This window comes from Mchenga conophoros, linkage group LG16, assembly GCF_057382185.1.
Source record: "Mchenga conophoros isolate Kocher_MC1m ecotype Shallow Benthic linkage group LG16, M_conophoros_male_GT1.1, whole genome shotgun sequence".
NCBI lineage: Eukaryota > Metazoa > Chordata > Actinopteri > Cichliformes > Cichlidae > Mchenga > Mchenga conophoros.
The window spans coordinates 3,823,239-3,846,369 of NC_140541.1; the positions used below are offsets into that span (position 1 = coordinate 3,823,239).

Below are 23,131 nucleotides of genomic sequence, written 5' to 3' on the forward strand. Positions count from 1 at the left end.
AATTAAAAATACTTACTGCTCTCATCCTTGGTCATTATGTATCCAGAGGAGTTGGATGGTGGGCTGACTGTGCCAATAGCATTCCTGGCAATCACTCTGAACTCAATTCTTTCTCCAGGTGAGAGACCAGTTACAGTGAACTGGGTCTCACTGATATCAGTGAAGTTGCACCGTAGCCATTTGCCTCTGCCTTGACGCCTCTCCACACTATAGGCTACAATTTTGCTTCCACCATCCCTCTTGGGAATGTCCCATTGGAGGGTGACTGAGTCTCTGGTTACATCAATGCAGACTGGGGTACCAGGTGGATCTAATTGAGGGAAGAAAGCAATTAATCCATAATAATTTAGATGTAAAGAGTAACTAAATAGGACAAAATGAAAGAATCATAATGTCTAAACAGTAAATACAAAACAACTCCTAAATATAGACCGATGTACTGAGCAACGTCTACTTACCAACAGGGGAGATAGCTAGTGCATGTTTGCTCTGCTCACTGCAAGGGCTGAGTCCGGCATTGTTCTCTGCATAGACTCTAAAGGAGTACTCCAGACCCTCCACAAGACCAATTATCCTGTACTCTCTGTTAGAGATGGTTGTGGAATTCACTTTCTGCCATAAGAGGCTGTTCCTGTCCTTCTTCTCGACATGATAACCTAAGACTGGGGAACCCCCGTCAAAATCTGGGGCATCCCACTTTATTGACATACCATCACTGGTGATGTTGTAGGCAACTGGTTTTCCTGGAGGACCTGGAGGTTTGTACTGGTGCTGGGCAACAACATCTGAAGAGATGAGTGGCTCACTGACCCCATACTTATTTTCTGCACGGACTCTGAACTGGTACTGAGTTCCTTTGACCAGGTTAGGAATCTTAAAGGTAGTCCTGACAACACTGGAGCAGACCATCTTCCAGTTGGCCTGTGAGGTTTCACGTTTCTCCACACTGTAGCAGGTGATCTCGCCACCTCCATCTTCCTTCGGCTCATCCCAGGAGATAATAATACTCTGAGCTTTTATCTCGTCAAAACGGATGGGGCCAGTAGGGACTGAAGGGGGTCCCAGAGTGATCACATTGATGTCAAAGTAGTTCTTAATGACTCTGTTATCCAGAACCAAGGTGTATTGTCCAGCATGTTCTTTCTTAACCCCTCTGACTGTAACTGAAGTCTTGTTGTCAGTGGTCCTAAAGCGAATCTTCTCACTTTCCTTTAGTGGGAAATTATCCTTTAGCCAGCTGATTGTAGGTCTTGGTTTTCCCTTGAATGGTAACTCAATATGGATGTTTTGACCTATACGAACAGCAAGCTCTCCATTGGGATAATCATTCAGTTTGGCTTCAGGTGGAATGATGAGGTCCATCACTGTGATTGGACCAATTTGGGAGAAGTCACTGTTGCCTTTCTCATTCTTTGCAAACACTCTGAAATCCAGGATAGCATTTTCCTTGAGTCCCGTCACTTCACAGCTGCACCGCTTGCATTTAGCAGCTAAAGTCCATTTGACTTCATCCTGGGCTCTCTTCTCAATGATGTAGTCAGTGATGTGGCTGCCACCATCGTGGTCAGGTCTGCACCACTGAAGGGTGACAGAGTTCTTTGTGGAGTCCACCATTATTAGGTCTTTAACAGCTCCTGGAGTTTCAGTTGCTCGGACAGCATCAGTGGTTTCACAAGGGTCACCCACACCAAACTCATTTTGAGCAGACACACGGAAGAAGTAAGCTATATCTTCCTCCAGCCCTGACACCTTGTAACTTGTATTTAAACACTCATCAGTAATCACTTGATAAGCTTTCATAGTGGAGGCCTTCTTTTCGACAATGTAATTAGTCACAGGGGAGCCACCATCTATGAGCGGAGGCTCCCAGCTTAGTGTCAGCTTTCCTCTTGTGACATTCTTTATCATCAGTTTCTGGCAGGTGGATGGACTGTCCAGAACCTTGAGGGAAACAGTAACTATCTTAGGTTCTCCAACACCATTCTCAATTTCCAGCACATACTTTCCACAGTCATCACGGGTGACCTTGGGGATGAGGAGTGTGGTAGCTCTTTCAGTGCTTGTGACTGTGTAGCGGTTATCACCAGCCATGTTACGGTCACCACGGCGCCAGGTGACATTTGGTGTAGGACGACCCTTCAGGGGGATAAAGACTTCCACATCACGGCCAGCCTTTGCTGTGTATTGAGTTGTCATAGCAACATCCAAGTCCAGATCAGCCTCCTCTGTTGGACACAAATGTCATACAAAGATGGAAAAGAATATTAATTTTGATTTTATTATTGATTCGTCTCAAGACTAATATCTTGTACTATAAAGGGAACTATATCAATACTAACCTAAAATATCTTTGGCTTGCACAGGCTGGTACATTTTGATGTCTTCTCCTTTGCCTTTACAGTTGACAGCAGATACTCTGAAGAAGTAGTAGATGCCAGGTTTGAGGTGGGACACGACATACTCACATGTCTTGACTTGTGGGTTGGTAATCACCCATTCTTTGTCCTCTGTATTCATCTGCTCTAAAATATAGTGTGTAATTTCGCTGCCACCATCATAGACGGGCTTCTCCCATCCAAGTGTGATAGATGTCTTTGTAGAGTCAACCACACGCAGCTTAGTGGGTTCACCTGGTAGATCTGGAGAAGAAAAAAGGAAAATGTAAACAATAAAGGAATTCCTCAAATGCTGACGAGATGAGGATAACTGCAAATTAAAGTCATATACCTATTGGGTCATAGGCTTTATAGAGCTCAGAAGGTTCAGAGTAGTTCCCTGCTCCAGCCTTGTTGACAGCACACACTCTGTACTGGTACTCATTGTTCTCCACCAGGTTAGCCACTTTCTGCCTGGTGTCTCTGATAGTGCCCTTCACCACCTTGATAAAAAAAAATGGATGTATTAAAGCTAACATCTCCTATTCATTGGTAGATTTTCTTTATGCTTGAACTTTTTAGATTTGGGGCAGCAAACAAACCTTGAACCATTGCAGACTCCTCTTCTCCCTTTTCTCTAGATAGTAGCCATCAATATCACTGCCTCCGTCCAACGCTGGTCTTTCCCAGATCACTGTCATGGTAGACTTAGTGATCATAGTAACTTTAGGCTTAGATGGCTCGCTGGGAGGTACTGTGCAAAATAAAAACGATAAGGTTAAAGCTTTTAAGTTTACCATTGTAATTTACCACTGTCTATAATGAAAGTTGATATATTTTCAAACATGAGAGCAAGAGAGAGAGAGAGAGGGAGAGATACACCTCATCAGTCACCCCATATGTGACTGATGAGGTGACTTTATTCTATTTGCTTACCAAATGCATTCTTGGCAATAATGGGCTCAGACTCCAGTGGCTCTCCAATGCCATACTTGTTGACTCCACGGACTCTAAAGATGTACTCATTGCCCATTATGAGTCTGGGCACATTCACAATGCAGTCAACCAGTTTCTCTGAGACAATCGACCACATTACCCTGCTGGTCTCCCGCTTTTCTACAATGTAATGTGTCACCATGGCACCACCTTCATCAGCAGGTGGTGACCACATGATGGTGATGTTGTCAGCTGTCACCTTCTTAAACTGAATCTCTCCAGCAGGTGGGCCTGGCTTATCTGATTAGACAAGGAAAACATTTGACTCAGGGTGTATACTGCATATATGATACATGTTATACAATGAAAAATAAATATTAAATAAATACCTTGAATGAGCAGCCTGACAATGGCACATGAAGATCCGAGGGAGTTCTTCACCTTGACTTCATAGGTTCCAGAGTTAAGACGAGTTGTTTCCTTCACGAACACACTTGTGGACTCGAAAGTGTGTTTAAAAGAGAGCTGAGAAGTAGGCTTAAGCTCTCTGCCATCTTTAAACCACTCAATACTGGGAGCAGGTTTGGCTCTTATATTAAATTTGAGTTCCACATTAGAGCCAGCCTTGTGCTTGACCTCATTAAGATACTCCTGAGGTATTTCAATCTCTGGGGCACCTGGACCAGAGATGGTAAAACAAGTCAGGATGTAGAATATGTAGGGTGTGGAATAAATATCTTAGAATACAAGACAATGCATAATTGCAGAAAAAAATACACAAATATAACCCAACATGAAAAGACCTACCATAAGTGTCCACACATGTGGCTGGCCCCACAGTGATAGACGGATTGCTCACTGAACCAACTGCATTCTTTGCCATGACTCGGAACTCATATGTTTCATCCTGGGTGAGGCCAGTAACAATGAAGCGGGTGTCTGTGATATTGGTGAGGTTAGCTTTAGACCATTTGGGGCTAACACCCTCTCTCTTCTCAATGATGTAACCAGTTATTGGGGATCCACCATCATAGTCAGGCTTCTGCCAGGCCAGACTAATGGAGTTCTTAGTGATGTCAGTTATACGCAAGTATAGGGGTGGCTCTATAGGAAGATACAGTGAGGATGATTTTAATAAATATTGCAGAAAATCTTAAGTCAAAGAATTTTTCATGCATTTTATCGACTATAAACTCACCGCAGGCATCAATAGCCAATACAGCATCAGAAATCTTGCTGAAGGCACTAATTCCAGCAGAGTTTTCTGCTGCTACCTTGAACTCATAAATAAGTCCAGCATTTATGTTGGTGACTTTAAAGTGTGTGGCACGGATCACTGTTTTGTTGACTCGCTGCCAAAGGATGCTGTTTTTGTCTTTCATTTGGAGATGGTAACCAAACACATGGCTGCCTCCATCTGACTTTGGCTCCTTCCATGCAACGGTAATGCTTTCCCTGGTTACAGCAGTAATTTCTGGAGTTGATGGCACATCTGGTATAGCTGGAGGACAAGAGGCAGAGTTTGAGAATTTTGGCATGCTCACATAGTGAAGGTGTAAAGAATGAGTAGCAAAATTATTATGTTTATGTATAATAATAAGAAAAGCAAAAACTTCTTACTGTAAGGAAGACTGACAGCGACAGCTGGGGAGTCAATATGTTCACTGATTCCATATCTGTTCTCTGCCCTAATTCTGAATTGGTACTCCAGGCCAGTGGTCAGCTTCATAATTTTCATGGTGCAACGGGCCACAGCTGAAGACACGTCCATCCAGTTGGCTGTAGTTGTCTCTCGCTTCTGGATGATGTAGTTGGTGATGGGACTGCCACCATCATATGCTGGTGGGAGCCACTTTAAGCTTACACTGTCTTCTGTGACATCATACAGCTCCACTGGTCCAAGTGGGACACTGGGGCGGTCAAGAACCACAATATTTACAAAGGACTTGGTGGTTCCACTGGAGTTGGAGGCAATAATATCATAGCGGCCTGAGTCTCCTGCAATGCTCTCACGCACACTAATCTTGATACTGTCAGGAGTGACTTCTGAGTTAAACCTCATTGTTGATTTGAGCAGCACATTATCCTTGGACAGAGTCACTTTAGGTAAAGGCCGGCCTGTCAATGGAATCTCACATTTTAGGGTAGATCCAGCTCTAACATATACTGTATTGTGGGGGAAGTCCTTCATGTTGATCTCAGGAGATTCTAGAACAGAAAAGTACCAAAAAGAGTTACAACAGGAGAAATTAGGTGTAGTCTCTACTAATTGCATGGCATGTTCTGATTATTATAACAAGCTTGTAGTTTACCAAGCTGGTCTTTGACCACTACAGGAGTAATCATTTCCTTAGCATCACTGAATCCAGCATAGTTCTCAGCTCTGATTCTGAAGAAGTACTCCGCATTCTCCCTCAGACCAGACACTGTGAAGTGGATGGACTTTGTTGTACCACATTTAACCCACTTCTCTTGTCCATTCTCCAGTGCTTCTACTAGGTAGCTAGTAATTCTGCTGCCTCCATCATGTTCTGGCTTGGCCCATGCCAAGGACACACTTTCCTTGGTCACATCCGTTACACCCAGTTTTGGTGGTGGACTTGGTTTTTCTGGAGAAAGAAAATATGTCTTTCAATTAAAACAAATTTTGATATATATTTTCTGTAAAAATTAAAAAAAAATACCAACTCAGGATTTAATACCTGTGATCTTGGTCCCCTCTTTGGTCTCAGCAGGAACACCAATACCATATTCATTCTCGCCTGTCACTCTGAAGTAGTAGACTTCTCCCTCCTGCAGGTCTGCCACCTTGTATGTCAGTCTGTGGCATGTGTCAGTCAATCTAGTCCAGCCTTTCTTGCTAGCCTCACGGTAATCAATAAGGTAATTCTTGACTGGTCCTCCTCCCTCAATCTCAGGAGTATCCCAGGTTATAGTAGCAGAGGTCTTTGTGACTTCCTTGACCTCTATATGACTAGGAGGCCCAGGTGAGTCCAAAACACGGACAGTGAGCGTCAAGGAGGAGGTACCAGCTACATTGGATAGAGTGACAGTGTATTTTCCAGAGTCATTTCGAGTTGCTTTTTCTAAGGTGATGGAAGTAAAGGTATCTGTGGTGTCAATTACAGCACGAACTCTAAGGTCTACATCAGGCTTAGCCCAAGTAACACTAGGGATGGGTTTGCCTTTGAAAGGAACTTTCATTGTGAAAGAGCTTCCATCCTTTACAATAAGAGTCTTTCTCATTTCATTGCTAACATCAAAGGTTGGCTCCTCCTCTCTTTCTTTGGCAACTTGTTTGTCTGACTCAGGACTGGGCTCACTCACTCCAATCTTGTTAATGGATTTGACAACAAACACATATTCAGTTCCAGGTGATAATCCCACCACTGTAAATTCTGTGTTTTTGGTGTTCTGTACTCCAACAATCCATTCATCATCTAATGTCTTCCTGTATTCTACTCTGTAACCAGTCACAGGTGCTCCACCATCAAAAAGTGGCTTATTCCATGACAGGGTGACTGTAGTCTTTGTGGAGTCAATTATCCTAGGCTTAGCTGGAGGTGAGGGTAAAAACTGTGGGTCTTCTGCCCTGGTGAGTGGGCAAGGAGTGCTAGGAGCACTGAGGCCAGCAGTATTCTCTGCAAAAACTCTGTATTCGTACTCACAGCCCCCGCGAAGGTGTGAAGCTTTCACTCTAAGGTCATAAACAGGTTTCTTGTTGACACGGCACCAGCGGAGGCCAGTCTTCTCTCGCTTCTCAATTACATAGCCAGCAATACTGCTGCCACCATCAGAAACAGGTCTTTCCCAGCAAATGGTCATTGCCTCACTTGTAACAGAGGTGACCTGGACATTAGTGGGAGCTGAAGGGACAGTGAATGGATCAGTGGCCTTTGTTGGCTCACTCTCCAGGCTTTCACCATCTCCATATTTGTTGACTCCCCTAACTCGGAAGATGTACTCATTTCCTTTGAGCAGTTTAGTCACTTTGCAGGTAGTTGCCTTCATGTCACCATAGACAAGAGTCCAGGCAAGACGACTGGTCTCACGTTTCTCAACAATGTAGTGCATAATTTCAGCACCACCATTTTCCTGAGGTGGTCCCCATGACAGGGTGCATTTCTCTGCTGTGAGACCAGAAACTGTTAAAGGTCCTGATGCAGGTCCAGGTCTGTCCAGAACCTTACAGTTGATAGCCACAGATCTGGTTCCAGCTACATTGTGCAGAGTAAGAACATACTGTCCAGAGTCCCTTCTGATAGCATCTTTGACAATGAGCGTGGTTGTGAAGTTAGTGGATGTGATTTCACATCTAGCCTTGGCCTCAATCTCCTTACCATCCTTAGACCATGAAACAACTGGGAGTGGACGCCCAGTAATTTCGGCATCAATTCTAATGATTTCTCCAGCCTTAATGACAACCAACTGTCTGAATTTATCTTCCAGTATAATGGTGGGAGGATCTACATCATCTTTGACAGTGACGGGTCCAGTGCTTTCTGAAGGAGCACTCAATTGCTCTGCAGAATTTTTAGCAATAACACGGAAATCATACCGGACATCTTCTGTGAGACCAGTGACATCGAAGTAAGTGTCTTGAACATTGGTGAAGTTGCATTTCAGCCAGCGACCATTGGGAAGCTCTTGACGCTCAACAATGTAGCCAGTAATTTTTGCACTGCCATCATATTCAGGTCTTTCCCAAAAAAGAGAAACTGAATTTCTAGTGATGTTTGTGACTCTAAGGTTATGTGGAGATTCACATGGATCCCTGGCTGCCACAGGGTCACTTGCCCTAGTGCATGGACCAATTCCAGCAATATTCTCAGCATACACTCTGAACTGATACAACAGACCTTCTTCCATTCCTGTCATCTTAAACTGGTTCTCAGTCACCAGACCTCTGTTGACCTTGGTCCACAAGATGCTGCTTTGGTCTTTGCTTTCAATGTGATAACCAATAACAGGACTTCCACCATCACTTGCAGGTCTGCCCCATACCACGAGCATCCCAGTTTTGGTGGCATGGACAACATGAACTTGGGTTGGAGGGCCAGGAGGCTCAAATGGATACTGAGCAACAACAGGAGCAGAATCTATGGCAGGACTCTTCCCATAACGGTTCTCAGCTGCAATGCGGAACTGGTACTCTGTCCCCTGAGTAAGTCGAGAAACCTTTATTGATGTTCTGGCCACTGTGGCTGACACGATTTGCCATGTTGTAGTAGTAGTGTCTCTCTTCTCAACTACATAGTTGTTAATCTGACAACCACCATCATAGGTTGGAGGATCCCAAGACAGAGAAATAAAGTCAGCGCTCACCTCATCAACCTTAATGTTACTAGGTGGTCCAGGTTTATCCAGGATTATAACAGAGATTTCAGCTGACTTGGTACCAACTGAGTTAGTCAGGGTAATCACATACTTCCCTACATCCTCCTTCGTGGCATCCTTGATGACAATCTTAGATGAGGTTTTTGAATTGAGAACATTTACCCTGGTTGTCTGCTTAAGCACTTGGCCATCCTTCTTCCAGCACACCTCAGGCTGTGGTCTGCTTTTGAAGGGAACGTCAATCTTCAAATCATCTCCTGCTTTTACACTGTATGTGGTGAATAACAGGTTGATGATGGGCTCCATCGTAATGTCCCTTACCACCACAGGAGTAGCCAGAGGCTTAGCATCGCTTCTACCCTTATCATTCACAGCAGTTACCCTGAAGGAGTATTCCTCTCCAGTTGTGAGTCCATCAATGGTAGCTTCAAGTGCTTTGACTTCACTGCACACCGTCCATTTGTCATCTCCCTTGGGCTGCATCTCCACAATATAGTTTGTAATCTTACTGCCTCTATCATGATCAGGTTTCTCCCAAGAGAGTGTAACAGCATGACGAGTAATGTCAACAACCACAATCTTACCAGGAGGCAGAGGAGGCTCAGACACCTTAACTTGATCTGTGGATGCAGGCAGACCTACTCCGAGTTCATTCACAGCTAACACACGGAAATAGTATCGGCCTCCTTCCTGCAGGTCTGAAATAATGTAGGAGTTTCTGACGCAGTTAGTGCAAACACTGGTGAAAGCCATTCTCTTCTGTTCTCTCTTCTCCACTATATAATGTGATATCTTAGCCCCACCATCAATTAGAGGAGGCTCCCAGGAGAGAGAGACAGAATTTCTTTTAACATCCTTAAGTCCGAGGTTAGTAGGAGCACTAGGAGAATCCAGAACTCTGACGTTGATAAAGGCTGATTTAGAGCCACTGAGGTTTTCAAGGGTCAGCACATATTTGCCAGTGTCAAATCTGTCAACATTCTCAATCACCAGCATTGTGTAAGAGCTTGTGACTTCTATCTGGGCACGTTCATTTAGAGTGCCATCAGCCTTTGACCATCTGACTTCAGGCTCAGGCTTCCCTCTGGTTGTCACAAACAGACGCAAGGTAGCAGAGGCACGGACGTTGACCATCTTTCTTAGGTCACAATCTAGTTCAATTTCAGGAGCCTCCAGCTTCTCTGCAGCAATCACAGAACAAGGCAAATCTACATGTTCTCCTACTCCCTCACAATTAACAGCACTTATGCGGAAGTTGTATTCCGCATTCTCCTTAAGTTTCTTTACTGTGTAGTTAGTGGCTTGGACGCCAGTGTGTGGTGTGCTAATGATCCATTCATCATCTGTTGCCTCTTTCATTTCAATAATATACCCAGTGATCTGTGCACCACCATCATATATAGGCCTGGACCATGAAAGGGAAACTGTGGTACTTGAATGGTCAGTGACCTTTGGATTATTTGGGGGTCCAGGTGGATAAGTGGCATCACAGGCCTTGATGTACGGAGTTGGTGCACTAGGCTTTCCTACACCAGCAGCATTTTCAGCCGAAACCCTGAATTCATATGAGTGGCCCTCTGTGAGACCAGTGCATCTGAATCGCAGGTCATTCAGCCTCTTCTTGTTGCATTTACTCCATCTGATACCATCTTTATCACGTTTTTCAAGGACATATCCCTCAATCTCTGCACCTCCATTATCATTGGGCCTCTCCCAGGAAAGCACCATGGAGTCCCTAGTGATGGCACCGACCTCAAGGTTTGAGGGGGCACTGGGAGTGGTGAAAGGGTTACGAGCAACAACAGCTTCTGATTCTAAAGGCTCGCCAACACCATATTTATTTACAGCAGTAACTCGAAAGATATATTCATTGCCAGGCAATAGTTTTGTGATTTTGTGGCTGATTGCCTGAATCTTGGGCTCAACCATAGTCCATGACAAACGACTAGTCTCTCTCTTCTCAATGATATAGTGAGAGATGCCAGCTCCTCCGTCATGTGAGGGATGATTCCAATGCAGATAACATTTCTCAGCTGTGACCCCTTTGACTTCTAGAGGTCCATCTGGAGGCCCAGGTCTATCCAGAACTTTGACATTAACTGGGATCATCTTGACTCCTCCCACATTAATAAGCTTGAGGACAAAGTGGCCACCATCCACTCTGATGCAATCCTTGACTGTCAGGATGGTACGTGTAAGGGTAGTCTTGATTTCCATTCTTGGTGTGGCTTTGTCAATCTCTTTTCCATCCTTTAACCAAATGACCTCAGGCAAAGGTTTTCCAGTATAGTCAGCATCAATGACAAATGTCTCACCTGCGTGAACAATAGTCATATCCTTGAATTTCGAATCCATGGTGGCTGCTGGAGCCTCAATTTCATCTTTGGCAGTAATTTCCCCTGTGCTCTGAGAGGGTTGGCTCAAAATCCCAGCACCATTTCTGGCAATGACCCTGAACTCATACACACAGTCTTCAGTCAGACCAGTAAGTGTAAATTGTGTATCAATGATGTTAGTGAAGCTGGCCTTCATCCAGCGGGTGTCTGGGTGCTTCCTTCTCTCAATCACATAGCCAGTAATTACACTCCCTCCATCATACTGGGGCTTGGTCCACTGGAGTGTCACATGGTTTCTGGTGATTTCAATAGGCTCAGGAGTTCCTGGTGAGTCACAAGGGTCCCTTGCTACTGTGCTCTCAGACAGCTTGCTAGCTGGGCTGAGACCAGCAACGTTTTCAGCATAAACCCTGAATTCATACTCAATACCTTCTTCAAGTTCTGTAGTTCTGAAACGTGTGTCTGGGATTAGAAGCTTGTTTAATTTAGTCCACAAGAGGCTATTCTTTTCTTTTCTCTCAAGGTGATAGCCAAGAATTGGACTGCCCCCATTGTTGGTAGGAGGTTTCCACTCAACGACCATGCTATCCTTGGTTACAGAAGAAATGACTGGTGTTCCTGGGGCCACAGGCTCACTAAATGGATACTGAGCAATAACAGCAGGAGAGACAATTGCAGAACTCTTCCCGTATCTATTTTCAGCTGACACTCTGAATTGATATTCAACACCAGTCTTCAACTTGGTGACTTTGATGGTTGTCCTGGCAATAGTAGCAGAAACAATCTGCCATGCTGTGGTGGTAGTATCTCTCTTCTCCACGATGTAATTATTGATGGGACAGCCTCCGGTATACTCTGGTGGCTCCCAAGAGAGAGTGACATAATTAGAGCTCACCTCTTCTATCTTTACAGGGCCCGTGGGTGGCCCAGGCTTATCAAGAATAATAACAGTAATCTCCTCTGTAGCTGTTCCAATGCTACTGGTGGCTGTGACAGTGTATTTGCCAGAGTCGTCCTTATTTGCATCTTTGATGTACAGCTTAGTGCATGACAATGTGCTGGAAACATTAATTCTTGTTGTCTCTTTAAGAGCTTGTCCATCCTTCTTCCATTCAACCTTGGGAACAGGTCGTCCAATCACTGGAATCTCAATCTTCAAATCCTCACCGTGCTGTAAACTATAAGTGTTAAATTGAATCTTGAATTTGGGTTCAATGGTTATATCTTTAGCAGTGACTGGCGCAGCCAAAGGTCTAGGGTCACTCTTGCCCTTCTCATTGAAGGCTAAGATTCGAAATAGGTACTCATGTCCTGCACTGAGGCCTGTGACAGTGCCTTCACAAGTTTTGCATGTGGCAGCTACCACCCATTCCTCTGAGCCAACAGGCTGCATCTCAATGTAGTAACCAATTATTCTGCTACCTCCATCATGATCTGGCTTCTCCCAGGAGAGTGAAGCAGTTGTTTTTGTCACTTCGGTCAATGTGACCTTACCCACAGGCAGGGGGGGCTCAGATGTTTTTACTGATTCTTCTGTCTCAGCTGGCTGTCCCACACCAAACTCATTCTCTGCTAAGACTCTGAAATAATATATAGTTCCCTCTGTCAGGCCAGTTATATGATAGCTTGTCTTTGTGCACTTGTTGTCCACATTAGAGTAAACTTTCCTTGTGGACTCCCTCTTTTCAACAAGGTAATTCTTGATTCTTGCACCACCATCAATAAGAGGAGGCTCCCAGGTCAGAGTCACACTTTCCCTCTTGATGTCTGTTACTGTTAGGTTTAAAGGAGCCCCTGGAGTGTCTAGCACCTTAACGGAAACAAAAGCTGATTTGGTGCCAGCACTGTTTTCTAAATTGAGCACGTACTTTCCAGCATCATATTTGTCACAGATTTCAATTGAGAGCTGTGTGTAATCTTCACCAGTCTCAACCTGAACTTTACTGGGTAACTCTCCATCCTCTTTGGCCCAGTTTATCTCAGGAGTAGGACGGCCTTTGAATGGAATGCAGACTCTCATCGAGCCTCCTGCACGGACAACTATTCCCTTCCTGAGCTCTGAATCCAGAATCACTTCTGGAGGGTCAATTTTATCCATAGGTTTGACGACTCCCTGAATCTCAGTGGGCTCACCAACACCCACCTTGTTGATGGCACAAATGCGGACTTTGTATTCTTGGTGTTCAATCAACTTTTTGATAGTAAACTTGGTAGCATTGACTCCACAAGGTGGGGTGCATATGGCCCATTCCTCCTCATCAGCCTTGGTTATTTCCACAGCGTAGCCTTGAATCTCACAGCCACCATCATAGATAGGTCTGTGCCAAGCCAGACAAATGGAGTCTCTAGTAGTGTCTACCACATGGACATTGGTGGGACAGCCTGGCTCGAAGGTGGGGTCACATGCTTTAAGATAGGTTGTCGATGGACTTGGCTGGCCCACTCCAGCTGCATTCTCAGCAGATATCCTGAATTCATATTCATGGTCCTCAGTCAGTCCTGTTACTCTGAAACGCAAGTCTGTCACTCTGCGTTTGTTGCACTTGGTCCACCTCACTCCTGCTCTGTCTCTCTTCTCAACAATGTAGCCAACAATGTCACTGCCTCCTGATGTCTCAGGACGGTTCCAACATACAGTCATAGAATCCCTGGTGATATTTGTGATCTCAAGATCCTGAGGTGCTCCAGGTGGAACAAATGGATTTCTCATGATAACTGGTGCTGATTCAAGTGGCTCACCTGTGCCATATTTGTTGACAGCCATGACTCTGAAGATGTACTCATTTCCCTTCAGTAGTTTTGTAACTTTAAACATGGTAGCTTTACAATCACTGCAGACCACAGTCCATGCCAAGCGGCTAGTTTCTCTTTTCTGAATGATGTAGTGAGAAATGCTGGCGCCTCCGTCATGCCTGGGTGGCAGCCACGACAGTGAGCATTTTTCCTCAGTAACATTGCTGATAGTAAGAGGTCCTTCTGAAGGCCCTGGTCTGTCCAGAACCTTCACACTGAAGGGGATAGTCTTACTTCCTGCCACATTTGTGAGAACCAGAGTATACTGTCCACCATCAACTCTGATAGCATCCTTTACAACAAGCAAAGCTTTAAAATCTGTGTTTCTGATCTCCGCTCTTGCTGAGTTTTCAACTTCAAGATTCCCCTTGAACCACTGAGCAGTTGGAATAGGCTTTCCTTCCACACTGGCCTCAAGATTGAATGTCTCTCCTGCATTTATAACAATGGTCTGGTTGTACATAGGATCTGTCTCACTCTTAGGTGGTACAACTTCATCCTTAGCAGTTATGGATCCTGTGCTCTCAGAGGGCTTGCTAACGGCACCTGCAGCATTCTTTGCAATTACTCTGAAGTCATATTTGCTATCTTCTGTGAGGCCAGTAACTGTGAATTCGTGTTCAATGATGTTTGTGAAGCTAGCCTTCATCCATTTTCCTTCAGGAAGATCACGTTTCTCTACTAGATAACCTGTAACTAAACTCCCACCATCGTACGCCGGGGGGTTCCACTTGAGTTTCACTGAGTGCCTGGTCACAATCACAGCCTCAGGACGGCTAGGAGGATCACATGGATCACGGGCAACATAAACCTCAGACACTTTGCTACATTCACCAATGCCAACAATGTTCTCTGCATAGACTCTATACTCATACTCAATGCCTTCCTCGAGTGGAGTAGATTTGAATCTACAATCTTGGATGAGCATTTTGTTTATCTTTGTCCAGAGGATACTGTTCCTTTCTTTTCTTTCCAGATGGTAGCCCAAGATGGCACTGCCACCATCACTTGGGGGTTTATGCCACTCAACTACCATGTAGTCTTTAGTGTATGAAGAAACAAATGGTGTTCCTGGTGGTCCTGGCTCCTGGAATGGATACTGTGCCACAACAGGCTGTGAATCAATTGCATAGCTCTTTCCATATCTATTTTCAGCATAGATTCTGAACTGGTACTCAGTGCCTGTCTTCAGATTGCTGACTTTTAGAATGGTTCTAGCCACAGTGGCAGACACAACCGACCAGTTTGTTGTGGTTGTGTCTTTCTTCTCCACCACATAGTTTGAGATTGGACAACCACCTGTGTATGTAGGAGGTTCCCAGCTGAGGGTGATGCTCTCAGCACTGATATCCTCCAACTTTACAGGGCCTGTGGGTGGGCCTGGTTTGTCCAAGGTGATCACCTCTACAGTGGCATCCTTTGAACCAAGGTCATTGGAGACACCGATAGTGTACATACCTCCATCTTCTCTGGTAGCATCCTTTATGGTAAGAGTGGTAGTTTGTGCTGAGTCGGTGACATTGACTCTGGTAGTCTGCTTAAGGGCTACGCCATCTTTGGTCCAGGTGATAATTGGTTTAGGGTGACCAGCGACCGGGACCTCTAACTTGAGGTCATACCCCACCTGGACACTGTAAGAACTTGCCTTGGGTCTAACAGCAGGTTCAATAACAAGGTCCTTTGCTACAACAGAATGAGCCAACTGTCGTGGGTCACTTTTGCCCTTGTCATTTACAGCAACAACTCTGAACTGGTACTCCTCTCCCTTGAGAAGGTTTGTCACTAATGTTTCCAGTGCTTTCACACTAGCACATATAGACCAAGCTTCACTGTCCTTGGGAGCTAGTTCAACTTCATAGTGGGTGATTCTACTACCACCGTCATGCAGAGGCTTTTCCCAAGTTAAAGTTACAGTGCTGTGAGTAACATCAACAACACTGACCTTGCCAGGTGGCTGAGGTTTCTCAGATATCTTAACTGGTTCTATAGTTTTAGCAGGGAGACCCACACCATATTCATTCTCAGCCAATACTCTAAAGAAAAAGATTCCACCCTCTGGAAGAGGTTCAACTTTCCATGACATCTTGTTGCATGTCGTGATGGGAGAGTACACTTTCCTGGTGCTCTCACGCTTTTCAACAATATAGTGCTTAATCTTTGAGCCACCATCCAGATGTGGAGGCTCCCATGTGAGAGTGACAGAATTCTTGGTAATCTCTTTCACCACGAAGTTAGTTGGTGGACTAGGGGAGTCCAGCACTCTGACACTTATGAAGACTGATTTTACTCCACTAGCATTCTCAGCAGTCAGGGTGTACTTGCCACTATCAAATCTGTCAACATTCTCAATGACAAGTGATGCATAGTTGCCTGTATTGTCAATCTGAGCAGTCTCCTTAATCTCACCATCAGCCTTGCCCCATTTCACCTCTGGAGCTGGACGACCCCTTACAGGAACAAACAATCTGAGCGTACTTGCTGCTCTGATGTTGATCATCTTTCTCATATCTGCATCAAGATCAAGATCAGGTGCTTCAAGTTTCTCCTCCAAAAGAATTTTTCCAGGAACATCAGCATGCTCACCAACACCAACCTTGTTGATTGCACACACTCTAAATTGGTACTCATGCTTTTCCAGAAGTTTTTTCACAGTATATTTTGTGTCCATGATTCCAGTTGGTGGAGTACACATAAACCACTCATCAGATGCACCATTACATGCCTCTACAATGTAAGACTGAACCTCGCAGCCACCGTCATAGATGGGTTTGCCCCATGTTAGAGAAACAGTGGATCTAGATGTGTCTACCACCTTGGGGTTGTTTGGTGGGCCTGGTTTGAAGACAGGATCCAGTGCTTTGTAGTACACTGTTGGTGCACTAGGCATGCCAACACCTGCAGCATTCTCAGCAGCAACTCTGAATTCATAGCTATGGTTTTCAAGAAGCCCGGTAACTCTAAAGCGCAGCTCACTAATATTGCGCTTGTTGCATCTAGTCCATCGCACACCATCCTTGTCACGTTTCTCAACAATGTATCCCTGGATTGGGCTGCCACCATCATTAGTTGGTCTCTCCCAGGTCACCACCATAGAGTCTTTGGTGATTGTGGAAACTTCCACATTTGTTGGTGGGTTGGGAGTGACAAATGGATTCCTGGCAACCATTGGCTCAGATTCCAGTGGCTCTCCAACTCCATATTTGTTAACAGGAATCACTCTGAAAATATATTCATTACCAGGAAGTAATTTGGTGATCTTCAAGTTCAGTGTCTGAACTTTTGGTTCAACTACAGTCCAAACCAATCTGCTGGTTTCCCTCCTCTCAACAATATAATGGGAAACATCACTTCCTCCGTCTTGCAAGGGAGGTTTCCAGGAAATTGAGCATTTTTCATTAGTGACACCATAAATGGATATAGGGCCTTCGGGTGCACCAGGTCTATCTAAAACCTTAACATTAATGTTAACAGATTTCTCTCCTCCAACATTCTTTACTAGAAGTATGTACTGACCTCCATCAACACGGATGGCTTCTTTAACAACAAGACAAGCTGTAAAATCTGTGTTCTTAAGCTCTAAGCGAGCTGCTTCGGTGATCTCCTGGCCCTCTTTCAGCCAATGAATTGTGGGTACAGGTTTACCGTAAACAGCAGCCTCAAGTTTAAATGTCTCTCCAGCATTAACTACCACAGTTTGGGAGTATTTAACTTCCAAGTCAATTTTGGGTGGATCCACCTCATCCTTGGCAGTGATGGCTCCAGTAGAATCAGATGGCTGGCTAAAAACACCTGCTGCATTTTTGGCAATGACACGGAATTCATAAGTCTGATTCTCAATAAGTCCTGTGACAACAAATTCTGTTTCAGTGATGTTAGTGAAACTGGCCTTCATCCAGCGACCAGCTCCCTCCTTCTTCTCAATAACATAACCTGTGATCTTGATTCCACCATCATATTGGGGTTTTGTCCATCTTAGTGTCACTTGGTTCCGTGTTACAATGACAGCTTCTGGTTTTCCTGGTCTGTCACAAGGATCTCGGGCAACTTGTATTTCACTCACTTTGCTGGCTTTGCTGAGGCCAACAATGTTCTCAGCATAAACTCTGAACTCATATTCAATACCCTCCTCCAGGCCAATAACCTTGAATCTAGTTTCTGGGACAAGTTGTTTGTTCTGTTTCACCCACAATATATTGTTTCTCTCTTTTAGCTCTAAATGGTATCCCAAAATCTTGCTTCCACCATCATTGCTGGGTTTTTCCCATACAACCACCATACTTTCCTTGGTGGTTGACTGAACGGTAACAGAACGTGGTGAACTAGGAACCTCAAAAGGATACTGAGCAACAATAGTATCAGATAACAGGGCTGAAGATTTGCCATATCTGTTCTCTGCAGCAATCCTGAATTGGTACTCAGATCCAGTTTTCAGACGTGCTGCCTTGATAGTGGTTCTGGCTACTGTAGCTGACACAATCTGCCAGTTAGTGGTAGATGTGTCTCTCTTCTCAACGATGTAATTATTGATGGCACAACCGCCATCATACTGAGGTGGATCCCAGGACAGGATCACGCTATCAGCAGTGACCTCATCTAGCTTAATTGGGCCAGTTGGAGGGCCAGGCTTATCTAAAACAATAACACTGATATCTGTAGATGCCTCTCCAGCTGTGTTAGTAAGTTTGACAGTATATGTTCCCACATCATCTCTGCAAGCCTCCTTAATAACCAGGAGAAGATTTTTGTCTGTGGCATCTGCATTCACTCTTGTCGTCTCTTTGAGAGCAACACCATCTTTGAGCCAAGTTGCTGTAGCCTTTGGATGGGCAGCATATGGTACATCTATTTTCAGATCATCCCCTGCTAGCACACTAAATGTGCTGAAAAGAAGTTTGAAGGTTGGTGAGATGACCAGATCCTTGGCAACCACAGGCACATTGAGAGGGCGGGGGTCACTGACTCCCTTTTCATTAATGGATGAAATACGGAATGTATACTCCTCTCCCTGTGTAAGGCCAGTAACATGAGCTTCATTGCTTTTTACAACCATAACCTGGGTCCACTTCTCACTGCCTTTTCCCTGCATCTCAACTATATAGCCAGTGATTCTGCTTCCACCGTCATGGTCAGGCTTTTCCCAACTTAATGTGACACTTTTGCTGGTAACTTCACGGAGAGACACTTTGCCTGGGGGAAGAGGCCTCTCTGATGCTTTAATTGGTTCAAGAGTCTCTACTGGGAGGCCAATGCCATATTCGTTCTCAGCCAAAATTCTAAAGAAGTACATCTTTCCCTCCTCTAGGTCTCCAACTTTCCAACTTGACTTATGGCAGCTGGCACACACAGTTGAATAAGCCTTTCTGGTTGATTCACGCTTCTCCACGATGTAATTGCGGACTCTGGAACCACCATCAATGACAGGAGCATCCCAAGCAAGAGAAACTGAATCTCTAGTGACCTCCCTGACAATCAGATTCTGAGGTGCTCCAGGACTGTCTAGCACTCTGACATTAACAAAGGCTGTCTTACTTCCTGAGGCATTCTCTACAGTCACAATGTATTTACCCCCATCAAATCTGTCAACATTCTCTACCTGAAGAGTGGTGAATGATGAGGTGATTTCAATGTTAGCTTTATCTAGAGATTCCCCATGCTCTCTAGACCATTTTATTTCAGGTGCTGGTCTTCCCTTGATAGGGACAAAAAGTCTGAGTGTGCTGCAGGCTCTGATGCAGACCACCTTACGTAGTTCTGCTCCAAGTTCAATTTCTGGAGGAACTAGTCTGTCTTCAGACTTGGGTGTTCCAGGAACAGCTGCAGGCTCTCCCACTCCTTCACAATTAGTTGCAGAAATATTGATTTTATACTCTTGGTTTTCCCTCAAATTGGTGATGGTGAAAGAAGTGGCAGTCCAACCATTCTTGGGAGTGTGAATTGTCCATTCATCCTCCTCAGGCAGGCAGGTCTCCACTATGTAACCAGTGATTTCTGAACCACCATCATAGACAGGCTTGTTCCATGCAAGTGTGATAGAAGACTTGGTTGTGTCCAGCACTCTGGGGTTCCCTGGGGGTCCAGGTTGGAAGATGGTGTCAATGGCTTTGTAGAATGGACTGGAAGGACTGGGCTGACTTAGCCCAGCATTATTCTCAGCAAGAACTCTGAATTCATATTCATGCCCTGGTGTGAGGCCTGAGACTTTGAATCGCAAGTCAGTTACAGTCCTCTTGTTGCACTTCACCCAGCGCAGGCCAGTTTTGTCCCGTCTTTCAATTATGTATGTGTTTATTCTACTGCCACCATCATGTTCAGGGCGATCCCAGCAGACAACCATAGAGTCCTTGGTGATTATGGTGACTTCAGGTTGCTGTGGTGGGTCACTGGGTACATAGGGGTTGGCACAGATGACAGGTTCCGACTCCACAGGTTCACCCACACCATACTTGTTAACAGCCATAACTCTGAAAATGTATTCATTGCCCTTTAGAAGCTTGGTGACCTTGAACCTATTAGCTTGAAGGTCTGTGGCCACATTTGTCCAAGCCAACCTGCTGGTCTCTCGTCTCTGAATGATAAAGTACTCAATCTTGGCACCACCATCATGTGTTGGATGGAGCCAATTAAGGACACATTTCTCAGCAGTGACATCTGTTACAGTGAGGGAGTTGGGAGGTCCTGGTCTATCTAACACCTTGACATTGTATATGAACTTAGCAAAGCCACCAGGATTGCTGGCAATCAAAGTGAAAGCACCACCATCCCTCCTGAGCGAATCTTTGTTTGTTAAAGTTGTGTGGAACTCGGATGTTTTTATCTCAATTTTGGCTGTATCCTCAAGCTCCTTTCCTTCTTTGGTCCATACCAGAGATGGGATTGGCCTTCCAGTTACACTGGCTTCCAGCTTGAATACCTCTCCTGCCATGACAACAACAGTGCTGCTATATGATGCATCTACATCAAGCCGGGGCTCTTCAATGTCATCTCTGCACAAGATTGCTTCAGATGACTGGGATGGAGCACTAACAGCACCAGCTGAGTTCCTAGCAAACACACGGAATTCATAGGTTGCATCTTCAGTTAGACCACTGACTGTGTAGATAGTTTCCAGAATGTTGTTGAAGTTTGCTTTGAGCCAACGTCCATTGGGCATCTCCCTCCTCTCTACGGTGTATCCAGTAATAGAAAATCCTCCATCTCCCTCTGGCTTGGTCCATGACAAGGTCACTTCATGCCTAGTAATATTTAGTGCTACTGGCCTGCCTGGTGGATCAACTGGGTCCAAAGCATACATGGGCTCAGAGGGTTTGCTGGCTTTGCTGAGACCAGCCATATTTTCAGCAATAACACGGTGTTCATATGCAATTCCATCAATAAGGCCCGTTGATTTAAACAGATTTCCAACAACAAGGGCTTTGCTGATCCTCTGCCACAGAATACTGTTTTTCTCTTTCCTTTCCACATGATAGCCCAGAATGGCACTACCTCCATCAGAGGATGGCTCATTCCAACTAAGGGTCATAGCATCCTTGTTGAAAGAGGTGACCACGGGAGTGCCAGGCTGGCTTGGTACATCAAATGGATAGACAGCTACCACTGGTTCAGAGATAATGCTTGGTCCAATCCCATATCTGTTCTGGGCCTTGATGCGGAACTGATACTGAGTTCCTGTAGTGAGTCTGGCTGCCTTAAATGTGGTGCGGATGACTGTAGCTGCCAGCTCTACCCATGAAGTACCAGTGGTCTCCCGCATCTCAACAATATAGTTGTTAATAGGAACACCTCCATCATTTTCTGGTGGGTCCCAGGACATCAGCACATAATCACATGAAATTTCTTCCAGCTTAATAGGACCAGTTGGAGGTCCAGGAATGTCATGAACCAGGATTGTGATTGTCTCTGTCATTGCCCCCAGCATGTTTTTACCAGTCATAGAATACTGGCCTCCATCTTTCTTTTTTATCTCATTGATGTTGAGAATAGTTGATGTTGGTGTGGTTTCAATGTTGAGTCTTTGTGTCTCCTTGAGCACTGTATCTCCTTTCTTCCATGAAACCACAGGCCTTGGTTTGCCCAACACTGGAATCTCCACCTTCAACCGATCTCCTGCCTTAGCAATGATCGTTTTCTGGTAGACCCCACGCAGGTCAAATGAAGGAGCAGAAGTCTGCTCTTTGATAACAGCTGGTCTGCTCTCACGGGGATCACTCCTGCCTGATGCATTGACTGCCATTATACGGAAGGTATATTCAGCACCCTCAATTAGATCTGTAACAGTATAATCCAGAGCCTTAATGGTGGCCACATGGACCCACTGATCAGTGTCCTTCTTTTGAGCCTCAATGACATACCCAGTGATCAAGCTGCCACCATCATGCAAAGGCTTGGTCCATGCAAGGCTGGCACTATCAGAGGTAACATCGGTGACATACAAATTTTCTGGGGCAGAGGGGGCCTGGGATACCCTGATTGGCTCTGGGGTTTCAGCTGGCTCACCCACACCCAGGTCATTCTCAGCTGAGACACGGAAATAGTAGTAAGCTCCCTCCTCGAGGTCTGGAATCTTGAAGGAACACTTCTGCCATGTGGTGCTAAGCACTGTGTAGGCCTTCTTAGTGGCTGCTCTTTTCTCAATAATGTAGTTACGAATCTTAGAACCACCGTCAATAATGGGAATTTCCCACTGTAGGGTGATGCTGTTCTTCGTGATCTCTCTAGGTTTGAGATTGACTGGTGGTCCCGGTGTATCCAGAACTTTCACATTAACAAACCCAGTCTTCTTTCCAGCAACATTCTCTAGAGAAAGGTGGTATTTTCCAGCATCATATCTTGTGCAGTCAGGAATAACCAGAAGAGTGTACGACTCTGTGTTGTCAATATGTGCACGTGTTTTCAGGTTAGCATCATCTTTACTCCATGTGACTTCAGGGACAGGACGACCCTTGATAGGAACAAACATACGGATTGAAGCACGAACTCTAACTACCAGAGTTCTTCTGAGTTCAGCATCCAGCTCAAAGTCTGGCAACATCTCCTGGTCCACCAATTCAGTCACTTTCTCAACCTCTGCAGGCTCGCCTATTCCCTCAGAGTTTACAGCACTAACCCTGAAGTGGTATTTGCCTCCTTTTTGTAGTTTACCAATCACGTATTCTGAAGCTTTTAGTGGGTACTGTGTCTCTGTCTCCCAATCATCATGTCCTTCCTTTTTATATTCAACAATGTAGCCCTCTACTTCAAGACCACCATCATAGTGGGGTCGGCCCCAGGTGAATGTGGCTGAGGTTTTGGTGGTTTCTGTAATTCTAGGGTTGGATGGGGGACCGGGTGGATCTAATAAACACAAAAACAAAATAT

The 23,131-nt window shown here is 45.0% G+C and overlaps 1 protein-coding gene across 1 annotated transcript in view; it reads right to left on the minus strand.

The window, feature by feature from the left end:
• The window catches only part of ttn.2 (titin, tandem duplicate 2), a 217,356-nt gene that overhangs the window by 22,469 nt on the left and 171,756 nt on the right, over nt 1-23,131 (minus strand). Inside the window, exons 209-220 of the mRNA XM_085250572.1 lie at nt 6,014-23,107; nt 5,624-5,920; nt 4,932-5,519; nt 4,510-4,812; nt 4,119-4,415; nt 3,701-3,988; nt 3,312-3,611; nt 2,978-3,129; nt 2,728-2,878; nt 2,340-2,639; nt 459-2,225; nt 17-310 (exon numbers count right to left, since the gene is read on the minus strand). Of these exons, the coding sequence (XP_085106698.1) occupies nt 17-310; nt 459-2,225; nt 2,340-2,639; nt 2,728-2,878; nt 2,978-3,129; nt 3,312-3,611; nt 3,701-3,988; nt 4,119-4,415; nt 4,510-4,812; nt 4,932-5,519; nt 5,624-5,920; nt 6,014-23,107 (21,831 nt within the window). The remainder of the gene's footprint in view (nt 1-16; nt 311-458; nt 2,226-2,339; nt 2,640-2,727; nt 2,879-2,977; nt 3,130-3,311; nt 3,612-3,700; nt 3,989-4,118; nt 4,416-4,509; nt 4,813-4,931; nt 5,520-5,623; nt 5,921-6,013; nt 23,108-23,131) is intronic.